This window comes from Calliphora vicina, chromosome 1, assembly GCF_958450345.1.
Source record: "Calliphora vicina chromosome 1, idCalVici1.1, whole genome shotgun sequence".
Lineage (NCBI taxonomy): Eukaryota > Metazoa > Arthropoda > Insecta > Diptera > Calliphoridae > Calliphora > Calliphora vicina.
This window is the reverse complement of record NC_088780.1, coordinates 120,657,011-120,682,483: the sequence shown is the minus strand read 5'-3', so window position 1 is coordinate 120,682,483 and position 25,473 is coordinate 120,657,011. Positions and strand designations below refer to the sequence as shown.

Here is a 25,473-nt window from a genome sequence, read left to right as displayed (position 1 = left end):
ATAATGCCATCTATATTTGAAATACAATCTGAGAATAAGGTTTGAGAAGAATTTGAGAATCAAACCATTCAATAGCAAATATTTGTCATTTGAGAAAGCCTTTGATTTCAAATCATTCTCAAATTCACAACTAACCTGAATGTTTACTATAACATATTGCATGTTAGTTTTGTAATTCAATCAAAATGCTTAAGTCATAAACACTACAAATTCATGTCACTAGCCCTCCTTAAATTACAATAAAAAAAATATTTAAATACAATTTTAATTGATTTAAATAATTTGAATAATTAGACATTCAATCCATACTAAATAAAAATATTCACAAATAATTACAGCATTATTTAACAAAGAAACTTATTTAACAATTATTTCATACTTGTTATTTCTTTTTCAAATTCATTCAATTTAATATCGACTTGTCCAACAATTATAGCAAGGTCAAACAATTAAGATTACAAAATATTTAAATACTTATTGTTTATTGTTTATTATTTTATTATGATTATTATCATTATTATGAGTAATTTCAAACAACATGTTAGTTTCTTGAATACGTCAGTATTAAAAGAAAAACTTTCATTTTTCATTCACACTATTTATCTTTCTATTTCTCATACTTATCTGAACAACGTAATTTAACCACAATTAATTTATTCACAAGAATTACTTTTAATTTCATATGTGTACTTTTTCTTGTATAAATCTTTGGGTTATTTAAATGTTTTATGATTTCTAATTTGTGGTTGAATACTACTAAATGTACGTGTAAAAGAAAATTTTATTGTCTAAATGTGGCATTAGAGTAGAAAATACACTTTTATATGCTTTTACTATACGATTTCAAGTATTTACTGTAAATTAAACAATAATTGTACATCATTTTTGTTTGTGTATAAATTATTTTTCTCACCAGGTGAAAGAAAACATATTTTTATTAACAAAACCATATAAAGTATCATTTGAACGCAGTTTTTGTTTTTATTAACTTCTGTGTCATTTTGAAGCGTACATATCTGTCATTTATTCTCACTTAGTTATTATGTTATAGTGTAAATAACAAACTTTTTGTATGCTTCATAAATGTCGAATTTTGTACCAACAAAGCCTCATATGCGAGAAGTTTTGCTTTACTTCTTTAATTTGAAAAAAAGTACCGTTAAAGCACACCGATTGCTCAGCGAAGCTTATGGTGAATGTGTTTCATCTGTATCAACGTTCAAGATATGGCATATGCGGTTTAGAAGTGGTGATTTTGACACGGTAGACAAAAATCGCCCAGGCCAGACAAAAATGGAGGCATTGCTCCATGAAGATTGTTATAAAACTCAACTTGAGCTTGCAAAATCATTGGGGGCTACTTAAGCAGCAATTTCGAAACTGTTGCGATCAGCAGGATTCATTCAAAAGCTGAGAAATTGGGTACCATATGATTGAAGCCGAGATACCTTGAAAGACGATGCTGCTTGAATGCTATAAAAGAAAATAATTTTTGCACCGAAAATTGGATTCATTACGATAAACCGAAGCGTAAGAGATCGTATTTGAAGCTGAATTGATACCAAAGCCATGCGGTATTTGATGGCAGAAAAAAAGTCCTATCTATGCTGAAATCTGATCAGACCATCATGATGGTTCGTTACAGGTTCCCTATGATGCATCATAGGGAACCTGCAACGAACTCAACTGATTCATTTGAAGGGAGACATGAAACCATAATATTGCATCATGAAAACGCTCGGCCACATGTTGCAATACCTGTTAAAAACTATTTAGATAGATGTGGTTGAGAACCGTGCCTCGTCCGACTACTATTTATTTCGATCGATGCAGTACTTTCTCTTTGGGATACGTTTCACCTTGGAACAGAGTGTCCGATATTGAATTGATTGCTCATTAAATACTTTGGTGGCAGGTTGCATAGTGGGAAGAATCATTGTCCTGTAAATTTATTGTAATAAAGTTTGGGAAGGTGAATTCTGCTTATACCATGTCGTATGAGCAACTTAATACACCTCTGAGCTCGTCATAGAGTACCTAAATATTTTGGATAATTGTCAGCTAAGCTATAAATTAAAATATTTTTCCTTATCTTCCCCTTATAAATTATATACAATTAAATAATAACATAAAAGTAATTAATACTCCTACACACATAATGAAAAAAAATAATAAATGTTGTAATATATTTTTTTTTGTTCATACAAATGTATCGCCACATTGTTACGAGTTGTTGCCAAAACAAAAAACAAACAAAAATCCGATATGAGAAAGTGATATGGAGACATTTCAAACGTCATCTAAAGACACCGACCAACCTGCCAAGTCAACGAACGAACGAACGGCTTACTGACATACATTTCAAGAAGACTTTTCGCAAAATAGAGGCATGAAGTGAAATAAATCATATTTCCATGAGTAGCTAGTAAAAGGGTGCATTGAATGACGATAACGACGACAACATATTGTCTAAGTATGCTGATGATTATGATGATAACTTCTCATGCGTATCAACATATATTGTGTGTTCAGTCTTTCAACAATTTCTATTACTCACTCACTCTATATTTATTTATAATTTAATTGTTGCAAATATATATAGACAGACATGCGGATGGACGGACTGATATACTGATATACCGATATAAATATTAAAGTATTTATTTACCCCAGTATATTTATGTGGCAAGTTGTGTGTTACAAGAAATGTAACAACAATATCAACAATAACAAATACCATTTGATGTCATAACAACCAAAATAATGTAGTAATTATAAATTGAAATCAAAGCAAAATATATTGAATTACAACAAATAACTTTTTTTAGCTTTAGAAAGAAACTGATACTTTTGAGAAAGAGATTTCAATACAAAAACAATACAGTAGTTAATAGAACGTGTAAGAAACTGAATTCCCAAATTCCCATAACTGCCCTTTGAATTTGTTGCAAGATGTGGCTCAATTGCCAATTGGCATGGCCAACGTTGTTCTCATAGAAATGTGGTCCATCAAAGCCGACATCCCAAAATCCCCACCAAACATTGAATTTTTCGGGATGCATTGGACGTTCTTGGATCTCATGTGAGTTGATATCATCTCAAATTCTACAATTTTTTTGTTGACGCACCCATTCATCTATCGCTGAAGATGATTTTTGATGAAAATTAGGGTCAGTTTGCAACTGTTCCAGGGCCCATTCTCCTGGGCTCCTGGGTCAGATGAATTTTATATGGGTACAGGCCCAAGTCACGACGCAAAAGTTCCCCAAGTTGTGGTCTGCGAAAGGTCGAGTTCCTGCGAGAGACGCGAAATCGACTGCCTCGGATTCTCCTGCACACTCTCATGGACAACGGTGTTGTTTTCGGCAGATCTAGCGTTTCGTGGTTCATTGTTTAATGCAAAAAGTTCTCTAGTTAGGACGATTATGGCAACCGTAAAACGGACAAAGCGCGCGGAATATTGCCCAAATTTTGACCGAATTTTGAGGATGCTGTGGCTTAATTGGTTATTAAACATAATATTTAATTTGCGCCCCAGGTTCGATACCCAACCAAACGCTTCCAATCAACAACATTAGTTTATGATAATTGTTAGTTTACTAATAAGTAATAGTAAAAATAAACCTCCTTCGGCAGTATAGCATTGAAACGCCGCCAGAGTAAAATAAATAATGGCTATTGGCTTGAATAATGTGCCAGAGGCGCTGTGACCTGTAAAAATGACAAACATAAATCACAATTACAGAGTTGCCAAATAACAAAGCTTTTCTCCTCCTTTCACCACGTTTCCTTCTCATACTAAAGTTTTAAACAAGAATATTTATTAGTTTCACATTATAATTCAATATATTTGGGGGATTCAAACGGTCTCCTATTAGGTCGTATTGTCATAAAATATTTTTTAGTTTAAATTAATTTTTGTTGGGTTTCAAACAAAAAAGTTATAAACTAATAAGACTTTTAGAACTATGTTTATTGGTTTGTCATAAAATAACACTTTTTTTTGTTTGCAGCACAATAAGAATTTGTTTAAACTAAAAAAATATTTTTCGACATTATGACAATACGACCTAATAGCAGACCGTTTGAATCCCCCAATTGTATATTAATAATATTAAATGTTTTAAATGCCATTAATTCTCATAATTCGAACTACTTTATCAAGCTCACTTGTCAATTGTTAATACGTATCTATCTTTAATTCTAAAATTCATCTACTTTTAGTTTCTTTTTTTATGGTTGTAAATTATTAAATACCTTGAACAAAGAATTGTCAACAACTAAAACTAATGTTTAGAAAACCACCAACCAACCATTCTCATGGCTACTTGGGATTATTGTCGAGTTAAATGTCACCAATAAAATTTTAGCATTGTAATTTAATTCTTTAAACAAAAAAAATAAAGTAATATCCACAATAAAACAAACAACATGTCATTAAATAAACTTTTAACATTAAGTTGTTAATTTGGTTAAGTATTAAATTTTATTGTTTTAAAAAGTTGTGTTTTTCCCACCTTTTAAGATATTTTTAAATAATTTAAACATTTTAAATTGTAAGATATGATGATATGAGAACATACGCAATTAATATAGACTGATACGCTATTGCCGACTGTCATTGTTCAAAACTTAGCAGTCTAATTGGTCTTACATATATGTCGATCGTTCTGCTGCGCGATATTTGCAGTTCGAAACGAATTATTGGGGTTATAAACAAGGAACCTTTCTACACCCCTATCGCGAATCAATATTTTACATGAAACATTGTCCCTTTTCCTTTTTTCGTTCATCAACTTTGTTCACGTGAAAAAATTCAGACACTTCAGATCGTACTGGTGTTATCTGAGACCACAGTGTCCAGTAATTTTATTGTTATCAGGCTTTACGCACTGCGACCCATAGGATATTTTGTGCAGCCTTAGATTTGTCATCCCAACAGATTTAGGATTCTATTTGGTGAGAGATCAATTACGTCCCCCGGGGCCATAAAGGCCCTTCCGAGCCATTTAGTTCTGCAGATTGGGCAGTCGCATAGAACATGTCCAGAGGTTAATGAATTGATTGAACTGTCTTAGTCCTGGCAAATTACCTCAAAAACGAATACGTTCCATAGTGTATCCACGTGGGATGCCAAAGAACGTTTCAGGACCTATAAATGAGCGTCGGGCCCCCTGTTGGCAAGACAATCAGCGCGTTCATTGCCAACATGACCTTCATGGCTAGCTACCCAGAACAATGTGAGTTCATTGTGTGCACCGAGTTCATTCAAGGATGTCCAGCAGTCTATAACAACACCAGGCCTCACATCATATGATGATGAGGCTCTAAGAGCAGCCTTAATTTCCTTAAACATGTATTGGAGCATATAAGGATGGCGTAAATCTCCCTCTTATATTGATGGAAATGTATTGGTTGCATTAATGGTCTACCCTCTTTCCATGCACCACTTGGTGGTTATATTCAGAGCATTCTGCATCTTTTCCGATATCGTTACGTCATCGCACCCAGTAACATAAATTACTAAGTCGACGGCGTAAACATATGTAAGGAACCCTAAGTTGTTAAGTTCTTCCAGTAGTTCATCGATAACTAGAGTCCACAATAGAGGCGATAATACGCCAACTTGTGGACATCCCCTAGTTGCTCTAATAGTTGTTGATGATCCTTCTAAGTCAAACTTAATAACCCTAGTAAGAAGCCCCTTTTCTATGCAGTTCTAGATCATCGTAATGTCGAAGGCCCCTGAATGTCAGTAAACGCACAAAGCGATATGTAATTGGCACCGCACCTATGGCCTTCTCGATTAGCGTCGTCACATGATGTATGTGACGACGAAGTGGTATATTGGATTCATCAAAAGATAGGTATCCCTTATATAACTATCGAGTAGATTCTCCAGAAAAACGAGCTGAGACTAATTGGTTTGTGCGACTTTGGCAGTTGTTCAGATTTGCCCCCAGCCATAGGTATAAAGACCACTTTAACTTCTCGCCAAGTCGTTCGCACATGATGATTTCATCATTGGAGTCAAATCTCTTTCCGGGCGGATGAGGGAGCAATTCGTAGCCTAGTTCATGGATTTCTGCCATGTGCTCTGCACATCTGTGTACACTTTTGTGCACTTGATTGTGAGGAAACGCGGCAGCCATCTTGCGGAAAGTTTTCTCATGTGATCATACAAAATTGAAAGTACTGAGCCATGTAAAATACCTATGGCTTCTACAATTTCTCGCACTTTGAATCTTCGATTGGGCAACACGTGATTTTTTTTCGATTGTTTCGGGTATAGAGGCCAAAACTGGGCGTTCAGAACGTTCGGCATCTTCCGAGCTTGTACGGCCACAACGGAATTCAGTAAAGCACTTTTTTACAATTGAAATTTATGGTGCAGAGTTCCCATAGAATTTTTAAAGTTTTGCCTTTGTTTGATTTCGTGTTTCAAAAACACTGTGCATGGGGGGCATCCAGCGGCTTAAACTAATTCGGGTACTCTGAAAGTCAGTGGTGCTAGCTGTTTTTTTATGTTAGCTCGTATTTTTGAGATATACCGTTATTTCGGAAATGGAGGATGTTGCAAAACATACACACAGCCTTAAAAGACAGTAAACTTAACATCATTATAGTCCGACTTAAATTTTTTTTTTTCACCACCGAATCTGTTATTCAACTCAATCTCCAACAAACCGAAACATTAACATTTTAATCGATGAATAAATTTTAGGATTTTCATTATCTTAAAAAAAATCAAATATTTTTTGGTGTATACTCACTTTTGAGGCTCACTGTATATTCGCGTAACTCAAAAACGGTTTAGGTTATTGAATATACTGAAAAAAACCGAAATTCCGCAAAATTACCTTTAAGTAAGGCTTAACATGTTTTTAATCTTCGCAATCGTTTTAGAAATATACATTATTTTTGGTTGCATTTTAAAAAATTCGAAATTTTTCTAAAAAATTATTTTTGTTTGTCAAAAAAAAATGTATACATATTTCTAAAACAACTGCGCAGATTAAAAAAAGTTTATGTAAACGGTTGACATCACTGAATTCAGCGTACCCGAATTAGTTTAACCCATCGGCCGCTTGACAGTTTTTTATGCACAGTTTAATTAATGCTTAATGAACACATGAAATTTACTTTTTTCCATTTTATCCTCAATTCAGGCGGTTGTCTGCTATGTTGAAATTTTGACAGGAGTAAACTGACAGGTGCAGTGTTGCCCTTGCAGTTAAAAGGCGGGGAATTAAAAAAGTCACAGACTTATCCTCGTAGTTCCGTATTCTATGGACTCCAATGAAACAGAATTGCTATATGAGAACCCCTGCATATTTTTGTTTGTTCTCTTTAGTGTAATCAAAGCTAGATGTTACCTATTGTATAAAATAGATGTCTCACAATTTTGATGAAACAAATTCGTATAATTTTGACCAGCTATTAAAGATTTAAGATTGGAATCACAACAATCAGTGAAAAGTTAAAAATTTTTAATAATTTTTCGTATAATTACAATAATTACGGTTGACATAATTAATTGGGGATCAGTTTATATTTATTACTCTATAAGTTAATAAATAAAAGCTAATTTTTAGCATGGTCAACAAGCATGACTAATTTCAATCAGTCCCTAATTTTATTTGTCATACGTCTTCATAAATTTTTACTACATTTTTTTTATAAAAAGTTGCTCATTACAAATTTAATTTTATACCTAAAGCACATTCTAATGACATTTTCTCTCTGCGATATTAAAACTAAAGCAAGCAAGCATTTTACTCGTAGGTAAACTAATCATACAATTATATATATCAGACTTTCACACTTACCGTAGCACCTACTACATACATACATGTTATATAATTATCGAATTAAATTAATGCCAATGCGCCTCTCAGCGCAATTCCATCCAGTTGCCACCATAATAAGAAAGTTGTAAGTTGTTCATTTCATTTCACTTCACTTCACAATTTGTTTCTGTGCAATTAACATTGATCTTGAAATCAAACGAAGAGAAGAAATGAAAAATGAAAATAAAACAAGAGAAAAATCCGCCAAAGAAAACAACAGCAAATATAGTTGTTTGCAACTTAGTTTTTAAGGCGATATCAACAAAAGTATGACTGCTAAAAGACAAGCTTTTCTTTAAGAAAATAGACATTTCGTTATAGTTTTATAAGTTGCCAAGCTGGTTACGGGAGACACAATCATTAAGAAAATTTCTCAAAAAGACAAGTTTTTAAAAGAAAATGAAAAGTTTTAGAAAAATTAAAGTAAAAGTGTAACGCAACAAGTTACACTTGTATCAAGCAACCGAGTTAACCAAATTATGTTAATGTTAATGTCTCCAATAGTTAACTAACAAATGGTAAGTGTTAGCAAGGTAGTTTATTCACCTCCAGCTGGATACATTGTTTAAATAAATAACCACTGAATCCTGAGAATGTGTGTTTTTTTTTTTTAAAAAAACTAATTTACCACAAAGCTAAAGTAATTGTATAAATGTATAAAATACATAATTACGAAAACATAACGCCTTTTATTAAAAGTAGTTTAAATAGTTAATCAAATGTTTAACAACTATTATTAATTAATTGGGTTTGTAAGTGAATTTAACAGCTGCCAAATTAGAAATATTTAATTAGTTTCAAACATTTTTGAACGAATTTTATTTGAAAGAAAATAAACAATAATAAATAGTTAACTAAACATGGTTAACACATTGTTTGGCCAAAAGCTAAAAAAGACATTATTATTTGGTAAAGAAAATCATGATCAAATGTTATAAAATAAATTTGCAAACTCAAGTCAATGACATTCATATTAGATTCAAAAGCTAAAAAAAAAAATAAATTGTTGATCGCTACAAGAAAACAATAATTTGCAAAATTAAATTTACTGAACATGTCACACTCCAGCATGTTGTATTTATTAGATGTGAATTGTTTAATATTTATCAAGCCATGTTCGTCTGCAGTTTTTTCAATTCCCTCAAATAATCTACTTTTCCATATGTGGTATCATTAAAGGGAGTTTTTTAAGCCCGATACAACATACGAAAGCGATCTCTCTTTGACATTTATGATCAATATACTCTGGAAAATCATCATAAATAGATTGACGCTTAAACAACGCTACCAAATTTACTTTGAAAATCAGACATCGATTCGCACAACTTTCATACATATATACGACTATTTTATCGCAAAGTTGTGTTCATCGATTAGGTACATTTTTGGCTTAACACTTTTGTAAATAAACAAAATTGCCGCATATGGAATGAGACCAATACACAACAGACCCAACAGACTCCATTACATCCAGAAAAGTGCACCGTTAGATGCGGTTTACTCGCTGCTGCTGGTGTCATCATCGGACCTTATTTCTTCAAACATAAAAGCGGATCTCGCGTTACGGTCAATAGAGATCTTTACCGGAGCATGATCAATGATATTTTGTTTGAAAATATGAATGACATTGATCCGGGCGAGATGTGGTTTCAACAGTATTGCGCCATATGTCGACCGCAACCATCGATTTATTGAAATAAAATTTTGACGATAACTTGATTTCGAGAAATGGACCTGTCAATAAGCCTTCAAGGTCGAACGATTTGTTGGGCTCACTATGGCCTCACTAGTTTAAGAAAGAACTTTTCGTAAAATGTGCCATTTATATGTCCATAGATGTAGGTAAAAAAATATGTCAAAAATCGAGGTTGTCCGATTTTCACAATTTTAAATAGCAACCGAGCCGGAAGAATTCCGGAGATATTGATGTATGAATCGTGTATGTGAGTTATTTGGATGCTTCGGAAAGTTGATTTCAACAGACAGACAGGCGGACATGGCTTAATCGACTCCGCTATCTATAATGATCCAGAATATATATACTTTATAGGGTCGGAAATGTAGAAATTACAAACGGAATGACAAACTTATATATACCCTTCTCACGAAGGTGAAGGGTATAATAAAAAAAATATTGGAGAAACCTATTTTCTAATGGACATTTTAGGGGATATTTTCGGTGACTTTATAAAGATAAAATTAAACAGTGGGGATATAAAATAAATCCTTTATTTCTAAAGGGATTTTAATTGCTGTTGGTTTATAATTTATTTATTTGACTACTTGACTGAGCAGTAATGACAATTTGCATATATACTTATTATGCCTATATACATTAGGGTGGCCCTTAATAAACGAAAGTTGGATTTTGGCCATTCTCACCCTCCAGTTTGGTGAACATTAGCAAAAAAATCATCCTGAAAAAATTTTAGGTAAATCGGTTGGGGTTAAGACGTGCCGCAAGCCCTCTGAAGTTTTGAGATGCATTTACAAGGGGAAAAAATGCATTTTTTTCAGTTTTTGTAAAAATTTTGCCATTAAAAAATTACTTTTGTAATTTAATTTAAAAGAATCGAAATGTGTACGTAATTGTCGTTCTAATGAGACATAAAAAACAGAAATCGGTCAAAAAATGTTAAAGTTATTAAAAATTCGCCAGGCCATTAACGTGTCTCAGGCCACTAGAACATGAAATGTAGGAACAAAATTAACATATTTTGAGAAATATTAAAATAAAAGCTCATTTTTACTTAAAATATGTCCATATTTACTTGTATATGAGTTTTTGTCTTCGTAGGATACCGTTAACCTATTCTTAGGTATGAACAAAAAAAATTAATTTTTTTAACGGCAGTTTCAAAACTCCATTTTCAAATTTTTAAAAATTTTGTTAAACAAATTTCAGAATTTTTTGATCATCTCATTGGGATTTATTAAGAGTATAATAGGGAATTAAATCGTGAAAAAATTATGAAAATATCTCTTATAGTTTTTCCGTACCTGCGATTTAAATTTTGAAATTTTCGAGAAAAACCAATTATTTGGCAATTTTTAGGCCAATGAGCTCTATTTCCTTACTCTTATGAATTTTAAGTAAAACCTATTCAGAATATTATAGTCCAGATAATTCAAAATATACTCTGAAACTTCTACTAAAATCGGAAGACGTTAACCCTTAAATCGTGAAGGTCAAAGGTAAAATTTTTCAATATTTGGAATTTCTCTTGGAAAGATTTCGAAATGATCGAAATGTTGTATATTTTTGGGCCGATTTTGATGAAATTTAACAAAAATATAACATAAACTCTAGGGTTTATAATAACAGCACAAGAATGGAAATTAACGCTTAATGGCACTTGGGGTTAAAATGACACCAAACTTTTAAAATCATAATTTTTTATGGTTTTAGTAAAAGTTTCAGAGTATATTTAGAATTATCTGGACTATAATATTCTAATTAAGTTTTGCTTAAAATTCATAAGAGTAAGAAAATAGAGCTCATTGGCCTAAAAATTGCCAAATAATTGGTTTTTCTCGAAAATTTCAAAATTTAAATCGCAGGTACGGAAAAACTATAAGAGATATTTTCATAATTTTTTCACGATTTAATTCCCTATTATACTCTTAATAAATCCCAATGAGATGATCAAAAAATTCTGAAATTTGTTTAACAAAATTTTTAAAAATTTGAAAATGGAGTTTTGAAACTGCCGTTAAAAAAATTAATTTTTTTTGTTCATACCTAAGAATAGGTTAACGGTATCCTACGAAGACAAAAACTCATATACAAGTAAATATGGACATATTTTAAGTAAAAATGAGCTTTTATTTTAATATTTCTCAAAATATGTTAATTTTGTTCCAACATTTCTTGTTCTAGTGGCCTGAGACACGTTAATGGCCTGGCGAATTTTTAATAACTTTAAAATTTTTTAACCGATTTCTGTTTTTTATGTCTCATTAGAACGACAATTACGTACACATTTCGATTCTTTTAAATTGAATTACAAAAGTAATTTTTTAATGGCAAAATTTTTACAAAAACTGAAAAAAATGAATTTTTTCCCCTTGTAAATGCATCTCAAAACTTCAGAGGGCTTGCGGCACGTCTTAACCCCAACCGATTTACCTAAAATTTTTTCAGGATGATTTTTTTACTAATGTTCACCAAACTGGGGGGTGAGAATGGCCAAAATCCAACTTTCGTTTATTAAGGGCCACCCTAATATACATATGTATGTCTCACTATGTCTATATATTAAATTGAAAGTTAAACTTTTTCTTTTTTGAAACTAATGTAAATTTTAAATTTCTTTAAAAACAACAATCTGGTTTTTTCCTACATTAAAGAAAAATTTCTGTAAAACCAACATCAAATAAAAAATTAAAATGATGAGTTCAATTTGAGTTCCTTTTTGTATTTTATTGCCAAGATGATGTATTTATATTCATTGCACCACTAATTTTGTGCTGATCACTCAGTTGTCTCATTTTGAAGCTTAAAACATCGATAAACATAGACAAACATGAGTGATTATGATCAATGGCAAATAACTGTAAAAACGACATTGCAAAATTTGCCTTTACAAAAAACGTACTTGCTTAGAAATCCGGTGTTAAATTTGTTGCTACTGTCAGGTGAAGTCTGCTTTATCTTGCCAATTTTATTGTAAGTTTTTTTTAACATAAAAAATACTATAAAAAGTTTAAATTTGTTTAGTTTTTTCTTCTGCAAATTTGAAAACATTAATTTTATACTACCGGAAAATAATAAAAAAAAACTTTAATAACAACAACAATTTTGCAGTAATTAAAAGTGCGACATAACATTTGCTTTCTTCTCAGTTGCCACTTAGTCTGAATTTGTATAAATTAAAAAGGAAAAGTGTTAATTTCTGTTTGATATTGTTTTGGGAAAATAAATAAATCTGCCAATTTTATTAAACTTTTCTTATTTAACCCTTTCGACCCTGTCGGTTCAATATATGCCAATTTAAGATGAAAAATTTGATACTATTTCATATTCAAAATTACTTCATTTGATACCCTCAAACTATTTTGAGTATTTTATGTTTTATTATGGGCTCAAAATTATTTGCTGTTCTATGTAAGCATGTTCATTCATGTCGTATTTATCTCACTTTCTTTTAATTTCGCCATATTTAAAATGTAAACTTAAAAACTTCTCTATACGATCCAAGATTTTCTGGAAATTTGCCTAAATGGCTGTGCAGATAGTGTACTTTTATGCTCATATTACATGTGTATAACTAATTAAAATGTGTATAACTAATAGTTCTCATAGTTTTCATCCTTCTGATTTCCTAAGAAATTTTTCACATCGACAACAAAAGATTTCCAAGGCGCTGCTTCTAAATCATACATTGAATGTATGAAATCATTGTCTTTCATTAAAAGTCTTATTTGTGGGTCATTAAAAACGACAGCTTTTAGTTTTTCTGTACTCAAATCCGAAACTTTTTTGAAAGAAATTTAAAACATGGACCAGTTTTATCTTGTGTTATTGTAACCTACCAGCAGAGACCTGCACCGAACGCCTAAGAGTCGGTTAAGCCCAGCAGCCGAGTCCTAAAATATTGAAAAATGAGTGGAAAAACAATTTAATAATATTATTGGTGTTACCAATGCACACCTAATATAAAACCACTAACGGTATCTCGAGACCATTTTTTTTTCTTTACTTGTTGACCTGTGTAATTCATTCACTCTTTACCACTCCGCTAAAGGTCAATTGGTCGTTTTATTACAAAAGTATTTTCCATTTATTTGAGTTTTATTGAACTTTTACTTGTAATTCCGGTCTAAAAAAAATCGCATGTTTATTGTTAAAAACAGCCTAAGGTGGAAAAAATCCCAGTTATAAATTGCTTTTTTTTGTGAGTTAAACTGAACTACAAATAAACACACACATACACACAAAGAAATTACAAAATCTGCTCTAGATTTTGACAGATCCTTCAGGCAAACCGCAATGAAAATGGACTTTTGCACAATGCGATTAAAAACGCAAACAACAACAAATGAAAACCTCTAACAAATGAAATAAAAAAGTAATAAAAACAACAATTACCGTACGATTTCAAAATGTTGTTGTTTTGTTGTTTTTGTGCAGTTAAGACTGTTACAAATGAAAATCCAATAACAAGAAAAGTGTATTATAAAACATTGCTTTGATTTCGTTTTCCTTTTTTGCTCTATTCTTTGGTTTAGTTTTTTCTCTCTCTCTCATTCTCAATGAATCAACAACAGATTTGAATAGAATTAAAATGTTTAATTGTTTGAGTTTTTTTGTTTTGTTTTCCACGATGATAAATTTATGCTTTTCTGGAAAACATAGACCATATTTACGTCCGTTGTAGTAATACTGAACAGAGTGACAGGAATTGAACAAACATGCCTGAAACTTAAACCATAACATAATTTCTACAGAAATAATTACATTAATTAATATACGGAATATATTACGAATATCACAGTTCAGGCTGCAAAATTTAAGTTTTTTAAGCAATTTCATCAAATCAATGAACATTCTACTTCCAACATGTTGCATTTAGACATGGAACTTCCAATATTTCGTAATCACTCGCAGACTCTCAAACTATGCACTACAATTTTCAAGTCTGTAGCAATGACTTGAAAAAACTCAAAACTAGTGTTAAAATCAAAATTCTTTACAAAAATGTTATGGTGAAAATATTCAATTTCCAAAGTTTTTTTTTTTTTTTGGTTTTCCAAACAGAAACACCTTAAATCAAATGGTTTTGAAAAAAAAATAACAACTTTGTACGCCGTTTATGTTTGTGGATTCAATTCAACGTTCAAGATTCCTTATAAGTCTCGTGAAAATTAGATTTGGTCAAAACCACACAGGATTTGTTTTCTGTTATTTATTTAGGCCTTTTTTCAATGTGTTTTTCAAAAAAAATTTCTGAACAATTTCAGTTGTTTTTTGTTTTATTAAAAATGGTTACAATTTTAAACTTGCGGTGGTTGGCTATTTTATTCTGTAACCATTACAGGTGCGAAATTATGTATTTCCAAATACCTTAAAGAAACGAAAGATAATTAATTGCAATTAAAAAGTATTTAAAATATATATGTATGTAGCTATATTTTATTTTTTGTAATAATTGTTCAATAATTAAAGAAAATACCAAATTTAGGTACAATAAGTATAAAATTAGATTATTAATTCGCTGACATAGAAAACTATGATAAAGTGTAATTTACATGAGTGCTTTTATACCAACAGAAAGGAAATTGTGTATTCTGGTTAAACTTGTAAAAATATTTAAGTTAAAAAATTAAAAATCTGTTTGAAGCAGGCTTGAAAATGTTAATCTCAATTTAATTTTTAGATACTTTTTCATTTTAAAAAGTACTGTGATACTCATATGACTAATTGGATACAGTCAAACTATTATCAGTTTTTATATAAAACAAGTAAGAGGGCTATATTCGGCTGTGCCAAATCTTTTATACCCTTCACCAAATTATACTTCAAAATAAAAATTTTAAATATTTTTAGGTAAACTAAATTTATTATTTTTGTCCAGTTCTTTTTTAATTTTTTGTAAATTTTTTTTTTTCAAATTGGTTTTTTTTAATTTTTTTTGGTTTTTAAATTTTTTTTTTTAATATTTAGCGAAAAAAACTTTTGGTGAAAAAAAAAATTCGGGTTAAAAAATATTTTTTCCGATTTTGACCCATTGTAGGTCCAACTTACTATGGTCTTATATACGTCATTGCAAAGGTCTTTGAAATATCTATCATCAGATATCCATATTGTATATATTAGTGACTTAGTAATCCAGATATACATAGGTAAAAAATAGGTCAAAAATCGAGGTTGTCCTGGTTTTTTCCTAATATTTCAACTATTTGTGGACCGATTTTCTCGATTTTAAATAGCAAACTTCTCGAAAGCATGACTGACAGAATTATTGAAGATTTGGAACCCGAAGATATCTGGGGTCTTCAGAAAATTGATTTCAACAGACGGACATGGCTTAATCGACTCCTTCTCACGAAGGTGAAGGGTAAAAAAATCATATTAAATGTTTATATTTGTCCAAATGTTAATTCTTATTAAGCTCTTGAGTTTTATTTATAATAGGGATAGAAAAATTCAATTTAAATAAAAAACAGTGTTTGCGTATAAAATTTTTTCTACAGAAATATTTGTGTATAACTGTTTTTTCTATAGAAACATTTTTGTATAACTGTTTTTTTATAGAAAAATTTGTGTATAACAGTTTTTTTCTGCAGAAAAAATTGTATATAACAGTTTTTTTTATAGAAAAATTTGTGTATGACAGATTTTATATAGAAAAAATTGTGTATAATTGTATTTTCTATAAAAGAATATTTATTCTATAGAACAATTTATGTACAAGAATTTTTTCTGTAGGAAAATGTCGGTATAACAGTCTTTTCTATAGAAAAAAATTGTATTACAGTTTTTTATTTAGGAAAATTTCTGTATAACAGTGTTGTACGAGATTTTAACTTTTCTTAAGTTAAAATTACTTTAATTTTAGTTTAAACGGAATGAAACACCTTATTTTCATATGTAGGGTATTTATTCAACCGTTATTTTATTTATTAAAGACTAAATTAAAGTATAACAAGACAATTTGTTCTTAAATTATTCTGCTAGCAGCGAGGCAGTAAACGCAAGTGAAGTTCAATAATACTTTAATATAAAAAAGAACCCCAAAAAAGTGCGTAATGATATTTAAATATAGCTTACGCATATTACATATTAACATACGTACATACATACATGCATACATAATATAAAAGTGCGTGAGCAAAAAACCAGTATTTTTCTTATTTCTTTTAATGCATTTACTTTGATGAGAGCAAATAAATTCTCATGTAAGTAGATTTAAATAGAACTACCAAAATTTAATAAATAACTGCGTATGCTTTAATGTGCATTGTTCACACTAGCCATGGAATTAAAAATAAGAAAAATAACTTAATTATTTAAAAGAAGAAAAATAATAAATGTATGAAATAAAATTACTAAAGATTATAATTAAAGTTGTTCACCAACATTCTCCCCCACTAAGGACGACAGTGCTTAAACCGAGGAAGAATCATCATCAGCAATATTTTTAGGATTGTAACCGTTCTCTAAGGCATCAAAACAATCATTTGAGGGCAAAAGGGCAATTTTAGAAATTGGCCGTTTAAACATTTTTCTGTTTGAAAATAGAGTCACCACCCTTACACAACCGTCCTTGCCGGGATGGATGTCTTGGATACGAGCAAGCGGCCATTCTCCAGGAGCACCTCTTTCATCAAATACGACCACTAAATCACCAATTTTAGGGTTTTGTGTTATTTTGAGCCACTTGGGCCTAGCTTGAAGTCGACACAACCATTCGTTAGACCAACGTCGCCAAAAATTCTGCTTCAGCTTTTCAACGGTTTTCCATCTATTTAATCGGTCAATGTTGACATCCAATAAATCTTCTTCAGGTACGCAAAGAGTAGGTTCTCCAATCAGGAAATGAGCTGGAGTGAGCGCATTACAGTCAGATGGTTCTGAGTTTAGAGGGCACAAGGGTCTGGAATTTAAACAGCTCTCAATCTGAGCTAAAAGCGTGGTAAGCTCCTCAAATGTTAAAATACGATTTTGCATCACTCTCTTTAAATGGTGTTTCGTAGACTTCACGCCGGCCTCCCAAAGACCACCAAAGTTTGGAGAGGCTGGATGTATAAAATGCCATTTTGTACCATTTTTGGCAAGACGGTCGCTTATTTCATCTGGGATCGATGATTTGCTGCGATTGTAAAGAATTTGTAGCTCCTTATTAGCTCCAACAAAGTTTGTGCCACAGTCTGAATACATGTCAGTACAAGGACCACGACGGGACACGAAACGCCTAAAAGCTGCCAAAAATGCATCGGTTGACAAGTTAGTAACTGCTTCCAAATGTAGCACTTTTGTAGCCATGCATATGAACAAACAAATGTAGCCCTTTGTAGTTACCGAGTTTCTTGCAGTAGATTGTTTTATAACTATCGGGCCCGCATAATCGACACCACTGTGCTTAAACGGGCGCGCAGGCTTAAGACGAACACTAGGTAGGTTTCCCATCATCTGCTGTGCTGCTTTTGAGTTATATTTGAAACATGTTATACATTTTCTCAAGATGCGTTTAGCTACACTTCTACTTGATATTATCCAATATTCTCGTACGACATAAGCTTGCATTTGGATCAAACCGCCATGCAACGTTTTGATGTGGGCATCTAGAAATAAGAGATTAGTCAAAGGATTTTGCTTCTTAAGTAAAATTGGGTGTTTGGAACAATAATCAAGGTCAGAGTTTTGAATTCTACCACCAACTCTAAGTATTTGAGAAGAATCAAAAAATGGGCACAGTTGTGCTAAAGCGCTGTTTTTTATAATTTGACCTTTCTTTTGAAGTTCAGAAATTTCTTGTGGAAAATCCACTTCTTGCGAAAGTTTAACAAGTCTTAAACGAGCAAATTTTAGCTCTTCGGTTGAGAGAAACCCTGTCATCTTACCGTTACCATTAATTTGTGATTTTTTATTGTTTTGAGTATTGTTTTTAAAACGAAAAATGTATGCAGTAACGCGTATTAATTTGCAAAGGGAAGAAAATCTTGTTAATAATTCTGGATATTGTTTTACGTCTGCTACAATCGAGTGCATATTTAAAGTTGGGTCAGTAGAAATATCATCGGTTTCATTCAGATTTAGTTTAGGTTGTTTTGGCCAATTTTCTGAAGGTTCAGTTAGCCATTTAGGGCCATGCCACCATAGTTCATGTTCAACCAATTCATTCGACGATATGCCACGGGAAGCGCAGTCAGCAGGATTTTCACGTGTAGATATGTATCGCCATTGAGAAGTATGAGATCTGCGTTGGATTTCTGCAACTCTGTTTCCAACATATACGGGCCACCTAGACGATTGACCGCGAATCCAAGAAAGTACTGTTGTGCTATCAGTCCAATAAAAAACATTTGAAATTTCTTGATCAAGCGAAGAGGTTATTCGATCTACTAATTTAGCCAATAAAGTTGCACCACATAATTCCATTCGAGGTATAGTTAATCGCTTTATAGGACCCACTTTAGTTTTCGCTTGGATTAAATACACTTTTGTACCAAAATCAGAAATTGTCTTAGCATAAACAGCAGCCGCGTATGCCAACTTAGATGAATCGGAAAAGCCGTGAATTTCAACCGTAGCCCCTCTATATGTTCCGATCCAACGAGGAATTTTAATTTGTTCAAGAAATTTTAAGTTTTTACGATATATTAACCATTTTTTCTCCAAAGCTTCAGGCAAGCGATCATTCCATTCAATGCCAAGCAACCACAAATTTTGAAATTCAATTTTTGCAAGAATTGTAGTAGGGGCAAGCCAGCCTAGAGGATCATAAAGTTTTGCTGCATCTGAGAGCAAACTTCTTTTCGTAACTACCGATGTATTTTTGAAATTAATTTTAAATGAAAAGCAGTCGTCTACCGTGTTCCATTCAAGTCCAAGAGCTTTCACCGTATTAGGTTGATTTAGTTCAAATATATCTGATTTTTCTCTGTAGTCCACAGGAATCAATTCTAGCAATTCTTTTGAGTTTGTTGTCCATTTGCGCAAATTAAACTTGCCTTCATTAAGCAGACTGCATAATTGAGTATGCAAATGGTAAGCTTCTGATAGACTATCAGCTCCAGAAATTACGTCATCGACATAAGTATCTGAATTGAGCACGCTACAGGCCAATGGGTATTTTTCCTTTTCATCCAACGCTAATTGTTGTAAAACCCTTATCGAAAGAAATGGAGCGGGTGTTGTACCATAAGTAACCGTTGAGAGCTTGTGAATTGATATCTCTTCAGAGCCACTATTTCTCCACAAAATTTGTTGAAACCTTTGTTGTTCCTGTACCACAAGTATTTGTCGAAACATTTTTTCCAAATCTGCCCGAAATCCAATTTTAAATCGTCTCCACCGATTTATAATTGTTGGTAAATCATTTTGTAATGCAGGACCAGCTACTAGTTCCTCATTCAACGAAGATTGAGCAGACCTCTTACAGCTACCATCGAAAACAACCCTTAATTTAGTAGTAGAACTACTTTCTCTTAACACACCATGATGAGGCAAAAAGAACCCATTTCTATTCAAATCACGTGGATAAATTCCGACTTTTTCCATATGTCCAAGACGTTCGTACTCTTCCATAAACTCTGTATAAAGTTTTCCAAAGTTCTTATTTAATTTACATTTCGTTTCAACATTCTTCAAACGAGAAAGTGCTGCATAGTCTGTATGTGCAAAGACTGGAAGTGGGAGGCCCTTAAGCAGTGATTTAAATGGTAGTGATACGGTATAACGTCCAGAAGAATTACGGGACGTAGTATTTTTGAAATGTTGTTCACAGAGGATTTCTTCTTCCGTTAAAACCTTTTTCTCCAACAATTCTTCCTGTTCCCAAAAGGACTGCAATTGTTTATCTAGTGAACAAACATTTACTGTGATAGTGTGCTGATATGAGTTATCAGGGGAAGGGCCAGAAACTATCCACCCAAAATGTGTAAATTGCAAGAACAAACCATCGTTAAATTTATGTTGCTGAGGTAATACGATATCTCCGTATACATCACCTCCGAGTAAAAGGTCAACTTCACCAGGTTTCGAAAAAGAAGGATCAGCTAAAGAAAATTTCTTCAAATCAGGTAATAATTTTTCGTTTATAGCCATAGGTTGATATGCCGTTATTTTCGATAAAACCAAAGCCTCACAATCGATTTTAAAATTGGTTTCAATTCTTGAGAAAATAGAAAAATTAACATAATTCTTTGAAATCGTGGGTTGACTTCCACCAACTCCGCAGATTTCAACAAAGTTTCTTTTGTAAGATAAGTTTAAGGCATCAGCAGCCTTTTTAGTGATAAATGTAGCCTGAGCACATTGATCAAGAAGAGCACGCAAAACAAAATCACCTTGAGCGGTTTTCAGTACTACACGCATCGTAGCTAGAAGAACTTGGGGCCTTTTTCTCCTACTAAATGTTTCACTATTGTCAACGACATGAGCGGTAACGTTTTCAATCACTTGAGAAGACGAGGGTGTATGAGAAGGTGTAGCAGGTTCAGAAGGTGGAGTTTCAGAAGCACGGTTTATGAAATACTCATTATGAACAGTGGTATGGTGGTTTTGTTGACAGACTTGACAACGAGAGTCTACGTGGCATTTGTTACTAAAGTGGCCTGGGGCTAAGCAATTCCGACATATTCGCTTTGAATTCAAAAAATCTCTTTTTTCAGTAGAAGCTAAAGCAGCAAACTTAAAACATTTAAACAAAAGGTGACGCTTATTGCAGCAGGGGCAGTTGGAGTCGGTATTTGTAGAAACAGCATTTACATAACGTCGAAAATTGTTTTTACCTTTATTTTGTTGTTGTGGATTTTTGGGTTTCGAAAAAGATGCATTAGGATTTGATTCAGTCTGATCAGAAATAGTTTCTAATGTTCGAAAGGTTGCTTCCAAAAATTTAAACAAATCTTCAATTGGAGGGATTTGAGTTGAGGCATTAAGCGATTGCTCCCATTCCTTACGTGTCTGAATATCTAGCTTATTAACAGTCATATAAATAAGCATAGCATGTTCGCCTTCGGTGTTTACTTCTAAAGTACGCAGTAGGGCAATACTAGTTCGGGTTGTATCTAAAATCGTCTGAATACTTTTCGAAGAGCCATCCGAAGCAGATATTGAAAATAATTTTTTAAAAATAGTATCAACTATTTTTCTTTTATTGTGATATCTATTCTGTAGAGCGGTCCATGCTAAATTGTAGCTTGAATCCGTTGCTGGATATTCGTTCACGATGTCCAAAGGAGTTCCTTTACAAGAATTTTTTAAAAAACAAAATTTTTGAACATCAGTTAGGCCAGAATTATTATGCACTAACGAAACGAACATGTCCTGATAAGACATCCAAGTTAGATAATCACCACTAAAAACTGGTAAATCAATTTTCGGTAAACGAGCCTGAAGAGCAAATGTTTCATTTCTAGAATGAGAGGGACCAGCAAACGTACTGGACTGAATTCCAGGAGAACGAGAATGAGAACCAGAAGATTCCATGAAATCAAGCAATTGGCTTTTAAGGGTAAAAAATTCGTCTTGAAATTTATAATAAACATCATCTTTGAAGTACGGAATATTTTCTGTATTAATAGTATTATCACGGACTACGGCGCATAATTGTGTATTCCCGTCTTTAAATTGCAAAAAGTTCGATTCTATTTCATCTAAAACAGATTGTGCTAAACCATGAGTTTTATTCTGTCTCGAATTATATAACCTAGCAGTACGCTGTAAGTTCGAAAATAAATCTTTTTGATCCTCAACAAGATGGTGAATATCAGCCATTTTGTTCAAAACACCTTTGCAATTCTACACGTATTTTATAACATAAAATTTCATGAATACATACAGTTTTCCAGGAACCACAAATAACCACTGATTTCGGTAACAGTAACGCAGAGTTCCAAACCTTATTTAATTAATTTGTTGCAGCAAGTTCCACTTCTCAAAATATCTTCTAAGACCACAAGCAATTGTATCAAAAAGTTCCAGAGCCAAGTTCAAACTTCAAGCGAACAGTTCCAAGGCAATGCGATTCCAAGTCGTTACTCCAATTTACAATCAATTATTCACCAGTCCCGGGTTTCGGCACCAAATAATGTACGAGATTTTAACTTTTCTTAAGTTAAAATTACTTTAATTTTAGTTTAAACGGAATGAAACACCTTATTTTCATATGTAGGGTATTTATTCAACCGTTATTTTATTTATTAAAGACTAAATTAAAGTATAACAAGACAATTTGTTCTTAAATTATTCTGCTAGCAGCGAGGCAGTAAACGCAAGTGAAGTTCAATAATACTTTAATATAAAAAAGAACCCCAAAAAAGTGCGTAATGATATTTAAATATAGCTTACGCATATTACATATTAACATACGTACATACATACATGCATACATAATATAAAAGTGCGTGAGCAAAAAACCAGTATTTTTCTTATTTCTTTTAATGCATTTACTTTGATGAGAGCAAATAAATTCTCATGTAAGTAGATTTAAATAGAACTACCAAAATTTAATAAATAACTGCGTATGCTTTAATGTGCATTGTTCACACTAGCCATGGAATTAAAAATAAGAAAAATAACTTAATTATTTAAAAGAAGAAAAATAATAAATGTATGAAATAAAATTACTAAAGATTATAATTAAAGTTGTTCACCAACAAGTGTTTTCTATACAAAAAATTGTGTTGAAGTAATTTTGTACAAAATTTCTGTCTTTTCTATAGTAGAATTTCTGTATAAGTTTTTTTCTATAGGACAATTTATCAATAAAAGTTTTTTCTATAGATTATTGTTTTAATACCGAACAAAAATTTGAGCTTCTCTTCCTGGTTTGAAGTTATCTAAGTATTAAAAAACCGTCGATATATTAGTTTCCATCTAAATGTTGTCCATATTAGTTAAAGAACAAATTGTAGCTAAAAATTGGATAGTAGGAAGAAACGTGAGTCATCACATTGCTAGGCGGTTTCCATAACTATTGGATCTTCTCTCCAGAACAACCCGAGTCTCAATCACCTTAAGATTGTCAATTCAGCAGAAGCTCTATTAACCGTATTTTTTCCCCAGAGAGGAACAATCGATGACAGCGTAGAAATTAAAAACACTCCCAGATGATCAATACTATATCTAATTTAAGGTAGAAAAACTTTTAGCTTCATAAACTTCTTTGTTTTTCTTGGAACGATTCTTCTGTTCGGAACGATTTGTATCACATTTTGATTAAGATGTCAACTTAATGTCAACTGTATCAACCGGATGTAATGTGCCACTTATGATCTACTGTTGTCAAGGTTTGTTGAAAATTTTGATATTAACTATTTAAGTTAGTTTAAGGATAACTGACTTAAATAGTTAATACCAACATTTTCAACAAACCTTGACGTTAACAAAATAATCCAAATTAGCATTACATTTTAACCATTTTAACATACGTTTAATTGAGTAAGAGATTGCTTAATTAACATATTTATTTAATTTTAAGAAATTTAATTGCTCATTAATATTTTTTTTTAATTTTTTGTTTGCTTATTTATTGATAATGTACTCTAAAATTTCAATTTTTACTTTCAAAAACAATTAAACTTTTTAGCCAAATTAATTAAGAGTAAAAATACAATTTAACTAAAAGATAATTTTTTTCAATTTAAGTGTTTAATTAATGATCTAAAGTGAACTGGTTTTCTTTGAGATGAAAAAAATGTCCTTCAAAATTACGAAATAAGTTGAAAAGTTGTAACGTCTGTGTTGTGTGGAGAAGCAACGACGACGACAACACAACATGCAACATTTAAGCATTTAAACTATGGTTAATGTGTACAGTGTGTTATAAAACTAAGAATTTTTATTAACGTAATTGGAGAGAAGTTTTTTAAATATACAAATAAAACTTGCATTAATATATAACAAGGTCGCTGGGATGGACATATGATGGATGGCAGTTTACTGTTGGATTATCTCAGGGGAATGAAGCTTTTAACCTTTAAAATAATTTAATAAAATGTTGTAAAATCGCTCATTTTTGTTTTTGTTACCCCTGCAGTTTCTCGAAATCTACACAGTTAGGATCAGTCTTATATTTCGTCAATACAATTTCAAAAAAGGAGATCTTATTTTAAAAATTTCTTAAAAATCAGACATTCCAAATCAGATTTATTATTTTTTCCAAAAAAAAAAAAAATAATGTAATCTCCAGAATCTAGATTTTTGAATTTTATTAAATTGTATAATACAATATAATGTTTAAGTATATAATAATGATACTAAACTCTTTTCGTGGAAGCAAAAATAAAACTTGTTGACACACTGTATGTGCAATAATATCAGCACATCGGCATAAATTTATTTTTATGTTGTATAAAATATTTACTTTTTTGCAGTTTTCTACTATACATGTTGTTGTAGTAATCTATGGTTTATTATATAGATTTAAACAATTAATTTTTAAATTGCATAATACATTATTTTCTTATAATAATAAATATGTAGTTAAAATAATAAGATGTTTTTGTTGCACTTACCGAATGCCAACACCAAACAAAACCAATTGACCGCAGCCATTTTTGTTTGTGTTTTGTTTTGGTTTTCTTTCCTAATTCTGCTTCTTACTTGTAAGAGCAATTATGCGTTTGTTGTTATTATTATTATTGTTGTTGTTGTTACAAATGCAGTGTTACCATTTATTGCCAAATTACTGTGTTGTTTTGTTTGTGTTTTTTTTTGTGGTTAATAAACCCTTTAATTTTAGCTTTTTTCTATTAAATTAAAATGGTTTTCATTATTTTCTTTTAATTTTTTGTATAATAAATAGTATTTTGGTTTGTTAATTTAATAGTTACAAATAATATTTGTATTTAAAAGCAAACAAATTTTATTATCTAGGCTAAAATCAACCATGCTGCTCTCTAAAAGAAAAAAAATATGAATAATGGTTTTACTTTAGGCTTTTTATAACTT

At 31.6% G+C, this 25,473-nt stretch overlaps 2 protein-coding genes across 3 annotated transcripts in view; one reads left to right on the top strand and one right to left on the bottom strand.

Annotated features, from left to right (window-relative positions):
* Positions 1 to 25,166, bottom strand: part of LOC135948916 (uncharacterized) — a 108,540-nt gene extending 83,374 nt beyond the window's left edge. Inside the window, exon 1 of the mRNA XM_065498367.1 lies at positions 25,038 to 25,166. Within this exon, the coding sequence (XP_065354439.1) occupies positions 25,038 to 25,077 (40 nt within the window). The 5' untranslated portion in view covers positions 25,078 to 25,166. The remainder of the gene's footprint in view (positions 1 to 25,037) is intronic.
* The window catches only part of qin, a 223,432-nt gene that overhangs the window by 92,630 nt on the left and 105,329 nt on the right, over positions 1 to 25,473 (top strand). The window lies entirely within an intron of this gene.